Source organism: Eretmochelys imbricata, chromosome 9 (assembly GCF_965152235.1).
Source record: "Eretmochelys imbricata isolate rEreImb1 chromosome 9, rEreImb1.hap1, whole genome shotgun sequence".
In the NCBI taxonomy this organism is placed as follows: Eukaryota; Metazoa; Chordata; order Testudines; family Cheloniidae; genus Eretmochelys; species Eretmochelys imbricata.
This window is the reverse complement of record NC_135580.1, coordinates 8356332-8369926: the sequence shown is the minus strand read 5'-3', so window position 1 is coordinate 8369926 and position 13595 is coordinate 8356332. Positions and strand designations below refer to the sequence as shown.

The 13595-nt window shown below is 59.9% G+C and overlaps 1 protein-coding gene across 1 annotated transcript; it reads right to left on the bottom strand.

Annotated features, from left to right (window-relative positions):
* Positions 1–2911: 2911 nt before the first annotated feature.
* On the bottom strand, positions 2912–12896 carry FAM131A (family with sequence similarity 131 member A). Its single transcript, XM_077827249.1, has 4 exons — positions 12827–12896; positions 12313–12495; positions 7391–7519; positions 2912–3414 (listed from the first exon to the last, which is right to left on the bottom strand). Exons 1-4 carry the CDS (start codon positions 12894–12896, stop codon positions 2912–2914), a joined length of 885 nt encoding a protein of 294 aa, XP_077683375.1.
* Between the last annotated feature and the right edge of the window lie 699 nt (positions 12897–13595).

Sequence of the window (13595 nt, the reverse complement as noted above, 5' to 3'; positions counted from 1 at the left end):
CACCCCTTGCTTTAATGAATTGCATTGGTAAACATAACGTAGCAGACACTGGAACTGGCCAGGGTGCAATCCGGCACTGAGGGGGAGACAAGCCATTGTGTGTGCCGGGGGGGGGGGGGGAGAGGGAAACCGCCCATAGAGTGTGTGTCGGGGGGAACTGGACAGGTCAGTGGCGGGGCTAGGGAGGGAACAGGCTACAGTGGGGGGGCAGGCAATTTTGTGTGTGAGAGGTGGAAACAAGCCACTGTGAAGCGGGGACAGGGGACAGGCCATTGTGTGTGGGGTCAGGGGGGACACAAGCCATTGGGGAAGGCCATAGAGTGGGGGGGCAGGAGGGGGAAATGACAGGCCACTGTGTCTGTGTGGGTGAGTGGGTGGAACAGGCAGGGGGGATGGGACAAGTCATAGCTTGGGGGGGGACACAAGCCATTGGATGCATGGGGAAGGCCATGGTGGGAGGGAATGACAGACCATTGTGTACCTGTAGGAGGGTGGAACGAGCCAGTGGGGGGGTGGAGGGATGGGACAAGTCATAGCTTATAGTGAGGGGGGATGGACACAAGCCATTGGGTGCATGGGGGAGGCCATAGCATGGGGGGTGGGAAGAGTGGCCAGGCCAAGCACACCAGGGCCTGGGCCCGCCCAGGCTGGCCATGGGTGCTAGGGCTCCCTATGGCCCGGGGGTTGGCTAGAGCAGAAGGGGCAGAAGCTGCAGCTCTCGCTGCCCAAGGTAGTCCCCTTGCTTGGGGCCCTGCCCTGTCCCTGGGAATCACTGCTGGGAGCAATGCAGGGCAAGCAGCCCCATCAGCACCCAGCCAGTCTTGCTCCAGCTGGCAGTGCCTGGGTGCTGCCCCTGCAAGGCATGGTCCAGCCCCCCCCTTCCCCCTGGGCACCCACACAGGCCCAGGGGCGCTGCCGTCCCTTCCTAGCCAGCTCCCCATCAGGGCCCTACCTGTGAGCACCAGCTAGCAGCCAAGCAGGACCCTTAAAGCTGCAGGATCCCTTAACCATGAACAAGCCCAGTTTGGGGGTGGCTGCCACGTTCTCCCCCCCCCCCACACCTCGCCCGGCTGTCTCCCCAGGCTGTGGGCACATGCACAGTGCAGGGGCTCCGATGCCCAAGGTCTCCCAGGGTCACACGTGGCACCATTTAGCGCCTGAGTGAAGGAGCACAGACGTGAGTCATAGTCCATGCACCCAGCCCAGCCCCCCGCGCCTCTCAAACATCAGGGGCTGGTGCCTGCCGACTTGTTGGAGCTACAGCCTGACGTGGGGCGGCAAATGCTATGGGGCCGTCACAGCCACGACAGCAAGGGAGAACCTGCAGGGCGAGGCTGAGATCCCGCCGGGCCCCTGCATTTCCACTGGGTGCCAGGCTCAGCATTCCTGAACCGTAAGGCCGAAAGCGGCAGCTGCCAGGAGCCAGCCACAGCCCCCCTGCCAGAGGGGAGGGGGCTCCCACCTCAGCTAGAGGGAGAGGAACCTGCGGCACTCACCACAGCTGGGACTTGGGTTTTGTTTCCCGCTGGCCTGTGGCAGGCGCTTGGCACTGTTGTGTACGCTCAGATCTGCGTGTGCGCCCCGGCAGACCCAAGGGCTGGCAGTCAGCTCCAGGGCTGGATTTGGGGCGGGCATTAGGGGCTAGGTTTGATCCCAAGCTGGGGGCGAGGCTTTGCATGAAATCCCACGGCCATGGCCGAACCAGAAAACAGCCCATTTGGATCCAGCCCCCAACTCAGACCTGGGGGCAGGGCCGGATCTCACCCCAGCCCAAGCTTCACTGGGGCTCGGAGCAGAGGGTCAGCTCTCCAAGGCAGGAATGGGGGTTGTAAAATGCTGAGCACCCTCATGAACAGTGGGGGTGGGGGGCATATGCATGCGCACGTGGGGGGGGTCTGTGTGCATTTGTGTGCACACATGTGGGACCACAGGTGCATGCCCGTGTCTGTGCATGCAGAAAGTATCCCTGGGATCATTCGAAATTACTCCAGCAAGGGGAACGTGAGCTCTACCCACTGCCCAGCCCAAGACGGCAGCTCTCCGGAGGCCAAGATGTCCAATGGGGAAGTTAATACTTAATTGCCAAGCCTGGAGTGGTACCAATCCCTGCACCATGTCACCCTGGAGCGTCCCCCAACATTCCCGGCCAGGGCCACACAGAGACAACATACAAAAATATAGAAAAAGATCTGCTCTCGCGCTCCCACCAACTCAGACCGTGCCCCCTTGTCCCGGCAGAGATGGCGATTCCTGTCCAGCTCCGTCCCGACAAACCTGCTCTGCCCTCGGCCATCTCCTTGAGTCGGTTCACGATATAAAACCCAGTACAATAAAAGCAAAGAGCTGGTTTGTGCCAAAGGGTTGAAAAACGGCCTCCCAAGTCAAGTGCAGAGCAGCCCAACACAGTGCACCTCGGCACCAGCTCTGAGCTGGGGCTTGGGGGGCCGGAGCAGGGAGTTTAATCTTCGTTAGGAACGTACACGTGTTGCTTTAACAGCACTAGCCAGGCCCCCCGACAGCGAAAGGCGCCTCCCTAGGGGTTCGGAGGTGGGGTGCAGAACATGCTCAGAACCGTCTCAGATGGCGTCACGTCCAGTTGGCTCCAATTCAGGGCTTTTGGTTATCCCCAAAACACTCTCATGCAAAAAAACAGACGAGGGGGGAGAGAGAGAGAGACGCAGCAAGCAAATCCATCCGGTGGCCGGCCGCGAGGCCTCAGGCTTCACCAGTCTCCGCCAGTGGGGGGGCTGGATTTTCCTTCCACCATCCTCCTCTGCCCGGCTAAGGCTCACGCCAACCCCAGACAGGACTCGCCCACAAGAAGAACAGGGAACGGGGCCCGGAGGGGGGCGGGGGTGTCACGGAGTGGGACAGAAATGGCAGGTGAAGCATGCCACAGACCAAGACCAGTTCACTGCTCTTCAGCCTCCTCCTCCTCATCCAGTGACATCACCCCCGAAGAGGCCACGTCGGAGACTTTCCTCCGAACCCCGCAGCTGTCCCCGTGCAGTGGGCACGCCGTGTGGTCGTCCTTGCAGGACAGGCTGTCGTCCCCCGTGGGCGAGAGGCAGGACTCCGTGCAGGACATGGAGTACAGGGAGTCCTGGCACTCCAGCTGTCCTAGGCTCTGGAAGGCACTTTCTCCAGTCTGAGGGGGCAGCTTGGAGAGGAGCATCTCCTCCCCTCCGGCCATGGAGCCCAGCAGTTTGGCGGCCAGTTCGCCCGGCGAGCCCAGCTCCTTGAGCAGCAGGCTGTCCTCCAGGCTGCAGAGACTGGAGCACAAGGTCTCCGGGGAGATGGTCTGGGAGGAGTCGCTCTCGGGCTCGCAGGAGCCCTGCCGGACGCTGAGCTGGCACGGGTGGCTGCGGAGGAGATCCCTCAGGAAGGAGCCGGGCGGCAGGTGGCCTGCAGCATCTGCAACACACAAGGGGGGACCTGGCTTCAGCAGCACGGTTCCCCCCTCCCGGCCTGGCCTCCCTCTCTCCCCACAGCGCCGGGCGGGGGAGTATCCTGGCAGCCGGCTAGGCAGTGCCAGGCCTCCTGCATGTGCCCAAGGGGAGAATCCTTGCTGCTGGGCAGAAGTGGATTAAAGCGGGTCTTTCCCCCCACCTTGGCTGCTTCCCCCAGCCCTTTCACTCCCCCTCCCCACATGGCCCCCAGGGAGGGAGCTTTCTGTCCCATGCACTGCACCTCCTCTCCCATTAGCTTTAGAGACGCCCTCCCCTGCTCCAGCCTGGCTGCCTCTGTCTCTCAACAACAGCTGCCTGCAGCCCCATTGCAAACAGCTGAGATGCAATACCAGCTGCAGCCAAGGGATGGGTGAGGGAGGGAGCTGTGGCCAGGACACGAGCAGCTCATCATGCACCCAGGACATTGACCAGGCCAGCAGTCGCCCCGGACAGATGGGGCTGCTGGCAGCTGCGTGCATCCAGCCAAGTAGCTGTGTCACTGGGAACATGAAGGGTGAGGAGCCAGGAAGTGACAGCATTATGGCTGACCCAAGCCAGGGCTGAGCTGGGCTGATCTCTTCGGGGGAGGCCTTTGGAGATCCCGCAATGGCTAGAATAATGCCACAGGCCCAGCCCCTGGGAAGCAACTTGTGGAAAAGGGTGACTCAAGGAAACGCAACAGAAACAAAGGTTTCAGAGTAGCAGCCGTGTTAGTCTGTATTCGCAAAAAGAAAAGGAGGACTTGTGGCACCTTAGAGACTAACCAATTTATTTGAGCATAAATTTTCGTGAGCTACAGCTCGCTTCATCGGATGCATACTGTGGAAAATACAGAAGATGTTTTTATACACACAGACCATGAAAAAATGGGTGTTTATAGCTCACGAAAGCTTATGCTCAAATAAATTGGTTAAACAGAAACAAACATATCCCAAGGACCTGAGCATGGGCTAGAGGCAGGGCTGGACCCTAGCCCCACAGGGACCATGCCTTTAAGCCCCAGTGAGTGCTGCGCTCCTGGGCAGCCTCTGACCCGAGCCAAAGCCCTGCTCACCTGCAAGGACTACGGTCCAGGTTCTGTGCAGTGCCCAGCATGCTGGGTGCACAGACCCTCGGGAAATCTGCCCATGAGCGTCCCCATGGGAGCTGTGGGGCATGTCGGAAACCCTGGCCCTTAGCTGGGTGCCTCAGGGGATCTGCAAATCAGAGCCTCTGAGCAGAGGGGTATTTCGGCTCACTTGGCAAGAGGCCCTGCAGCTTGCCCAGCGCAGAGACTCCCCTTCTCTTGCCCCTGTAGCCTCTGCCTGGCTCTCTCCACCCCTCTGGATTGGCCCTGCACCCTTTTGGGCAGCTCAATGACGCCTGGCTGGCTCCAGGGAGAGGCAGCTTGGAAGGCCCCTTCGGGGGAGGCCATGCCCAGGAGCGAGGGGGCAGGTCACAGCACTTGCTCTGACACACATGTCCTGGGGGGCTTTGTGCCAGGTCACCCCACAGCAGCACTCTCAGAGCTCAGGGGCTCTGGGGGTCGGGACCGAGGGGCACCAGCAGAGCTGTGTGTGTGCGGAGCTCAGGGAGTCGGGATTGAGTGGCACGGGCAGAGACGTGTGCGGGGAGGCCTCTTTCCATGCTGTGCCTAACGTTCGCCAGCGTTCTCAGAGCCCGCTCCCCAGCCATGCCACCCTCTCACCCTCCCTGCTCCTGAAAATCCAACCAGGGACTTTGTAAAAAAATCCTTCTAAACGTTTGATTCTAACACAGGAATTTGCAACGAGTTTGGACATTGGGGCTGCAGCAGTAATCAGTGGGTTGCTCCCTCTCCCACAAGCCGCCATCTGTTGAGGCTCAGAGCCCCAACCCCCCGGGAAGGATGCGCCCCAGCCAGGGTCCCTCCCAGGGAATGCAGCAATTCAGTACGCCCAGGGGCTGGGGGCATGTCAGAGCAGCAGTGGGGGAGGGTGCCACGGGACCAATGCCCGCGGTGCCGTTCCATGCCCACAAACCCAATCAGGGGCGGGCGCCCATCCGCCAGCTCTTCCACTTTGCCTCTAATTACAGAAGAGCAATTAGACCCTTCTCTGGATGGAGTGTGGGCAGATTATTGCTGACTGCCTTTGATATGCAAATTGCCCGAGATTAGTGGGCATCTAATGACTGTGAGAAAGCACCTTTGTTTGCACAGGACAGGGATTACACGCCTGGAGAGGACACGTGCATTGGCCTCTCCTTCCTTCTTGTTTGCCACGGCAGCAGGGGCTGATGTAGGGGACGTGCCCTGGGGTCCCTCTCAGGCTGGCCCCCCGCAGAGCCTCGGAAAGGGGGGAGCACTGGCAGGCCCTGCGCTGCCCACTGAGACCTGTGCAGGCGCTGGTCCCCACTGCTCACAAAAGGGGGGAGAGCTGAGGTGCGGTGCCTGAGAGACACAAGCAGTGGGGCAGAAGGCAAAGAGGAGTCAATGGCCAACTTGCAGCATGGCCCAAGGTTTGCAGGGGGACCAGGCTCGAATGAATGACCTGGAAAAGGGGGCAGCAGTGAGACAGCTACATGGGCCGGGGAGACACACGTATCTAGCCAGCTGCAGAAGGCTGTGGAGAATGTCTTCGGGCCCTGGCGGAGCCAGGAGAGCGGGCAGCGCCCTGGCAGGGCACGCCTAGCGCTGGTGCTTTGGAAGGGGAACCACTCAGCACCGCCTGGCGCTCTCAGGGGAGGGACCTGGGCGTCGCCTGGCCGGTTCGATGAGCCCCTGCCCTGTGCACAGCAGCCGGCCGTAAGACAAGCCCGGTGTGTGGCTGGAAGGGGCTCCTTTGGCACCCAGCCCTGGGACTGGCCTCCATGGCCCATTGCCTGCATGCTTTTCTCCTTGCTCCCCATGTGCCGAATGCGCACCCAACCCAGCTCTCCCTGCTTTACTCAGCTCCCGCTCACAAACACTCTGCAAGGCCACAAGGGCGATTCGAGTGGGAATGACGCACGACATGCTCGGTCCACCACATCTCAGCGCCATCCCCTCTGCTCGCCTGCAAAGCACCAAGCGCGCCGATCGGAAGAGCCCCCAGTGGTACAGTGCGCCCTCCCTGGAATGAGGCGTTAAGCTCTGGTCGCTGCAGACCCAGCAGACCCTGAGGCGCCCCTGGCCTAGGAAATAGCAGCGTCAGTCTGTGGGTATGAAACGGGTGCTGGGGGCTAGGTGAAGGCCCAGGAGCTGAGTTGTAGAGATCTATCCCTGATTTTGCCACTGACTCAAGGCCTTGGGCTCCCTGCCTCAGTTTCCCCATCTCTGTAAAGGGGGTGTGACGCAGCAGGGAGGGGGGAGTGTTGACCTGGGAATGTGCCCTGGGGATGGGAGACCTGAGAGCCTGTAACCTGAGCCAGGAGGGTCTGCCCAGGAATGTGAACAGAGGCTGCAGGAGGGAGCCTGCTGGGGGGGGTTTAGTTTCAGTTTGGGGCTGGGTGGAGGAACTCAGGGAACCCCAGGGCTGGGGTCTAAGCTCCCTGCTCCCCCAGAAGGACTTGACTGAGGGGTCCAGGTTGTACCCACAACCTCTATTTTGGACTGTGTTCCTGTTGTCCAATAAACCTTCTGTTTTACTGGCTGGCTGAGAGTCTCAGTGAATCCAAGGAAGAGGGGTGCAGGGCCTGGACTCCCCCACACTCCGTGACAGGGGGTATCTATATTTAGTTACCTACTGGCCAGGGGTCGGCCCCACGGTGTCTGGCACTAACCCACACAGATCTACTCGGTCCAGCTTGGCACCCAGGGGCCCCAGAGCCCCCACCCACGTCTCCCCTGGGGGCGCGTGGAGGTAGGCCCTGCTCTGGCACATGACACAGGTGGGGAGCCCCTGCCCCACTGCCTGACATGAGTGGGACCTCCTGCTCCCCAGAGTCTGTAGGTGGGGCCCTTGGGTCCCCATGGATGTGGGTAATGCCTCCTGCTCACTCACCAGCTGGCTGGGTGCTGTTGGTGTTTGTCCCAAAGTCCTCGTCGTAGGATTCGTCGTTGGAGTCTTCCCCGTCCATGGAAGACCAGGCCTTCAGCTTGGCTTCGGCAATGGCAAACTGCTCGGCCACACCTGGGGAAGCAGGGAGGGAGACCAATGAGCTCTCAGGAGGGGCCCCATGGGGAGACGCTGGCCCCCCGCAGCTGCAGAGTAACACTGGGTGTCCCGTCCCAGGATGCGGGGCAGGGAGCCCTCAGGGTGGGTACTGCTGCACCGGGAGAAGCAAGGCTGAGCACCACATGCCCTGGCCACCTAGCCACAGCCCAGGCTGGACTCCTGATCACTGGCTCCTCAATCTCAGAGCAGGTGTGTAGGAAGCCCCGTCACCAACACGGCCCAGAGCGGGGGGACCCCACACCACCGGCACGACCTGCGCTGTCCACCGAAACCTGTGCAGGCACTGGTCCCACAGGCTGCAACTCCGGATCTTCGTGTGTCACTCGGCCCCCTGGGCCCAGCCCTGTGCTAAGAGATGGCTTCCGGCTTGCCCGGGGCAGAGCACCGGTGCTCCCCACTGCTGGGAGAAGCCTCCTACCAAGGCAGGCTAGGGAACCCACCACTGTGTGTCCCCCGATGGGAGAGCTGAAGGAAGACCACAGGTGGTCCGGGAGCAAGGCAGGGCACCCCTCTGTTCTCACTGGGGGCCTGACACTGCAGCCCACGTGGGGGCAGCTGGGCCCAGGAGAACCAATAGCACTTCACAGGGTGACCGGCCTGGTGGAATCAGTGGGGCAGAGAGGGCTCAGCACCATGCATGATTGTGGCCATCAGTCGTGGGGACTCAGGGGCTCAGCACCAGGCAGGACTGGACCTATTGGAGTCAGTGGGGGCTCACCACCGTGAAGGATCGGGCCCACTGGAGTCAATGGGGGCTGCGGTGGGGCTCAGCGCAGGATCGGGCCCATCAGTTTCAATGGGTGCTCAGCACCATGAAGGATCGGCCCCACTCTTTCTAATTTTGCTTGTCAGCGAACAACAAACCCTGTTGTTAAGAGCCGCTTGTTTGGTTAATTCAGGGCTGCAGCTGCCTCTGTGCGTCACCTTCCCCCAGATGCCAGGGAGGGGGCAGCTCCCTGCTGGATGCTCCAGCTCTCCCGGGAACCAGGCTTAACTCTGCAGCTTCTGCCAGGCTCTAGGCTCTGCATCCACCCAGGTAATGCAGCTGAAGGGCTGGTCGGCTGAGCTGTCTCTGGTCTGCAAAGCCCTGTCCACTGCCAGGAGAAATACCTAGGCTCAGTGGTGGGGCTGGCGGGGGTGGGGAAGGCTGTGGGAGCAGGGTCTTGGGTGCTGAGACAGACCCAGGCTCAGTGGAAGGGGCATGAGAGGCAGGTCAAACCCAGGCTCAGGGGCTGGGGTGCCAGGTCAGACCCATAGACGCAGGGCTCTGGGTGAATCACAGAATATCAGGGTTGGAAGGGATCTCAGGAGATCATCTAGTCCAACCCCCTGCTCAAAGCAGGACCAATCCCCAACTAAATCAGCCCAGCCAGGGCTTTGTCAAGCCTGACCTTAAAAATATCTAAGGAAGGAGATTCCACCACCTCCCTAGGTAATGCCTTCCAGTGCTTCACCACCCTCCTAGTGAAAAAGGTTTTCCTAATATCCAACCTAAACCTCCCCCATTGCAACTTGAGACCATTGCTCCTCGTTCTGTCAACAGCTACCACTGAGAACAGTCTAGATCCATCCTCTTTGGAACCCCCTTTCAGGTAGTTGAAAGCAGCTATGAAATCCTCCCTCATTCTTCTCTTCCACAGACTAAACATCCCCAGTTCCCTCAGCCTCTCCTCATAAGTCATGTGTTCCAGTCCCCTAATCATTTTTGTTGCCCTCCGCTGGACTCTTTCCAATTTTTCCACATCCTTCTTGTAGTGTGGGGCCCAAAACTGGACACAGTACTCCAGATGAGGCCTCACCAATGCCGAATAGAGGGGAACAATCACGTCCCTCGATCTGCTGGCAATGCCCCTACGTATACATCCCAAAATGCCATTGGCCTTCTTGGCAACAAGGGCACACTGCTGACTCATATCCAGCTTCTCGTCCACTGTAACCCCTAGGTCCTTTTCTGCAGAACTGCTGCCGAGCCATTCGGTCCCTAGACTGTAGCGGTGCATGGGGTTCTTCCGTCCTAAGTGCAGGACTCTGCACTTGTCCTTGTTGAACCTCATCAGATTTCTTTTGGCCCAATCCTCTAATTTGTCTAGGGCCCTCTGTATCCTATCCCTACCCTCCAGCGTGTCTACCTCTCCTCCCACAAACAGCAGCCAGTTCCTGATACTTCAGAGAAAGGCAAATGCCCAGCAGCTATGAACATACCTATGCAGCCCCCACACAGACCCCAAGGTGACTCCCTGCTCCCTCCAGCAGCCTTGTGCCCCTCCCCGGTCTTGTGTGACCTCCGGAGCCAGTGGGGCCCACTATAGGAATGTGCCTTCGACCCAGGCCTCCCGCCTTGGCCCTGCAACCAGGGCTCTGGGGAAGATTTGGGGCCCACATTGGCTACTTATGGCACTTCCTTCAGATCTTGTCTTTCTCCACAACTTAGGGTCCCCCTGCTCCCCAAGTCCAGCCCCACCTGCCTCCCACCTAGCCCTGCCTGCTGTTCTTTGCAATGCAGCCTGCATGGCAGCGAGGGGCTCGTTAAAATCTACCCTTCACCTGTCCCATGTGGGGTATTCACCCTGACCCTGGCCTCCAACCCAAGGGGGTGCCGCTCCTGCAGCCTCCTCCCAGTGGCCAGCAGCTGCCTCAGCCCCTGCTCCCCCTGCCCTGCGTGTCTCACCTGCCTATCTGCCTTCCCCACAGCCCCAGGGACTGCACTGAAGACCAGAGACCTCCTTACAGAGAGACCCCCACAGGAGGATGGGAGAGACGAGGGAAAGACCACATTGGGAGGGGGAAGGGTGGTGATGGTACCAGGCCGGCTGTGCCTCATTCCAGACGGCTGGTGCTATGGGTGGGGACGAAGCCGGTGGTGATTTACAGCAGCAAAGGCAAGGGCTGGACAGCGGCTCCAGCCCTGTCTGGTCTGTGTCTCAGCACAAGGCAACAACATGCTCTGGCCGTGCAGACGGACTCTGTGCCTGGACTTTTAAAGAGACTAGATCATTTGATAGCCACCAGGAACATTTCTCTAGATAGGAGCATTGGACGGGTGAGCAGATGCCAGACTGCCAGGGCAGGGAAGGCGATGGTGGGGGTTGGGAAGGAATGCTTCCCTCCCCCATTCCCCCACCCCCGTCATCAGGGTCTGCAGTGGAATGGGGGTCCTGGCTTGTTACTGAGGCTGGATTTGGCTAGGAGCTCAGGTTATCTGAGGTCGGTATAATTCATGCACTGGCTCCCAACCTTCTCCATCTGGGCAGCCAGCCTCCCACGTAGCAGCAATATGGGAAGGGCAGGGTAACTGTGTCTCCCTTACACTGGTTTGTGACCCCCAGGTTGAGAGCCCAGGGATTAGCAGATTAAGCAAAGGCAGAGCTCCTGGATGGGGCCCTTAATAAACGCAAGGGATGCACACCCCCATGCACTGCACTGCACTCCCATGTACTGCCAGCCAGGTGAGGGGGTTCCCCTCCCGGCGAAGCGATAGGGTACTGGCTTCTCCCGCTGCCAGGGGCAGGCGGCTAGATTGTGTGCTAGACAATGAGCTGATCAAATCTGGCAACATGCATGTCCTTGTGCCCCCGCTCCCTCTTTCTGCCAGTGAATTCTGCAGCCCGCGGGGCTGGCTGGCTGCCTGGGTGACAGTCACATGACAGGGCTCCACTGAGCGGGCACTTGCCTGTCCCGGGGCAGTGGCCAGGGTGGTGCTGCGGGGCTGGGACGCTTGGCGGTCAGCTGAGATGGGTGGCACTAAACTCAGCCCCTGCCTACCTGGGGTGGGGCAGGTTAATGATTCTCTCTCTGGCTCCATTCCCTCCTTCCCACTCGCTCAGTGACTCAGCTCCCAGCCTGGATCTCCAAGGACAGAGCCTGCCGGGCCCTGCCAGCTCAGAAGAGCCAGCCCAGGGGAACAGAGAGCGATAACCTGGACACAGGCCCTTCCTCACCTCCCTCCCTGGCAGGCCGGATCCCCTGTGGGCTGCAGCAAAACAGAGCCACTTGCAAACAGTGCCGGGCAAAGAGCTCGTGAGCAAAGCCCACACGGGCGCTTGGGGTCAGCGCAGAGCCTTGGCTATTGTCTGTGCCGTCTGCAGACCGTGGCCGGGGGGGACACGCTCTCCATGTTGCCTGGCTGTGGCCTGGCTGCTGTGTCCATCCCTACAGCGCATGTGGAGGCCTCACTGAGGCGTCAGGGCGAACCCCCGCAGCGGGCAGAGGGGGTGCCCTGCACGACAGCGCCGCCCTGCTGTCCCCTGTTCCCCGGCCCAGGTCTGAGCAGCAGGGATGGGACAATGGGGATCGCCACCAGCAAGGGAGTGGCACCGAACGGCCATGAGGGTGGATCTGGTGGGAAGGGCGTGCCCATCTCTACCACAGCAGGGGAGGGAGCCGTGCTCAGCCAGGGGCTAGGGGACGCTGTTCAGAGCTCAGCCACACCACCTCCAGGTTCTGCAGAGGACCGCACAGGGGTGCTTCACAACTAGGTGGTAACTCCCATAACTCCCCCAACATCGGGTGGGGGTTAACCCCCCTCTTTGCCCAAACCGAGAGTGGGGGCTTAGTCCTTGTTCTCCTTCCCCACATTTCTCTGTTGGGTCCCCCTGGGGAGCTCTGTGGGGCAGGGCCCCATTTCTGTGACGTGCCTGGCAATAACCCTCCCGCCATTCCTCTAAGCGGGGGGGAACACCCCGCCTCCATCGCCCTCTCAAGTGAGCCTCTTGGGGTCCATGTGCCCGGGCCCGTCACACCACTCCCACCTGCTGCAAATCTGGCCTCCTGCTCCCCTTCGCTCAGGTCCGAGTAGGAGTTGAAGGCGCTCTCCAGAGCCACCGGGGAGTCCGTGGGTTTGCACCAGCCTTTCCACTCGATGAGGTGCGCCACCCTGCCCTGCGCCATGGCTGTGGGCTTGGTGACATGGTCCTTCACCACCTGCGAGATACCTGAACACACCGGGCAGCATCAGGGACTGCAGCGGGCAGGGGACCAGGAGGGGGACCTATGGAAACCCAGCACCCACCCAATGGGACACCCCATGTCACCCCCAATGGGACACCCCCCACCCCCTAATGAGATATCCCTGGGGCACCCCCCCATGAGACACCCTCTGTCCCCATAAGCTCGTCCCACGGGTGACACAAACCCCAATGAGACATCCCCACCCCCACTCCAAATCCCATAAAACGCCCCTCTCCTAGAAGGATACACCCCAGTCCCACTCCACCCTCATGACACACCCCTCTGAGAGACGCACACGAGGCCCCCCGGCATTACCGTGCAGGGAGGACCGGGCGAGGGCAGCGATCTCCTGGATTGTGAGCGCTCGCCGGGACTTGGGTAACATTTCGACAGTGTCTTCAACATTTACCTTCAACACAAAAGAGAAGTAGGTAAGTCCCCGCCCCAGCACTCTGGGCACCTGCCATTTGCTATCCCCTGAGACAGAGACCCCATATGGAGAGAGAGGGATAGAGCCATCAATCAACACTCCCTGACTCAATTAACCCCCTTCCCCACAGAGGAACCCCTGAGTCCAGCTGCATCAGAGGCTCCACCCTGAGTCCAGGACGGGGACCCTCTCTCTGTCTTCTGCCCCACTGTACTTTATCAGTTACAGTGTAAAAGCATTAGAGGGAAACGCAGCAGGGGGCTTGAAAGACACACCCCATTCTCCCAAAATGTTTGATACAGCCTGAAATCTCACTTGAAACATTAATACAGATTGGCTTGAACATGGCATGGCCCACGTAGACAAGAGATTACTCAGAGCATCCTGATAGGTGCTCAGATATTTGCAGTGACAACAGAGGCCAGATAGACCGATGGCTCGAGACTCATTGATGTTCTGTAGGAACTAAGTGCCTAAATATCATTTTGCCTTTAAAAATCTACACCATATATTATAGGTGGAGCTGATAGTGATGTGTATAGTTAAGTTTACCTGACATTTATCATTATAGGTCCCTGTTTTCAGCTGATTATAACTTGCCAGACTTTAACTGTTTGGGTTGAAATTTTCTATGCGAGGTGTCTGCCTCAGGCT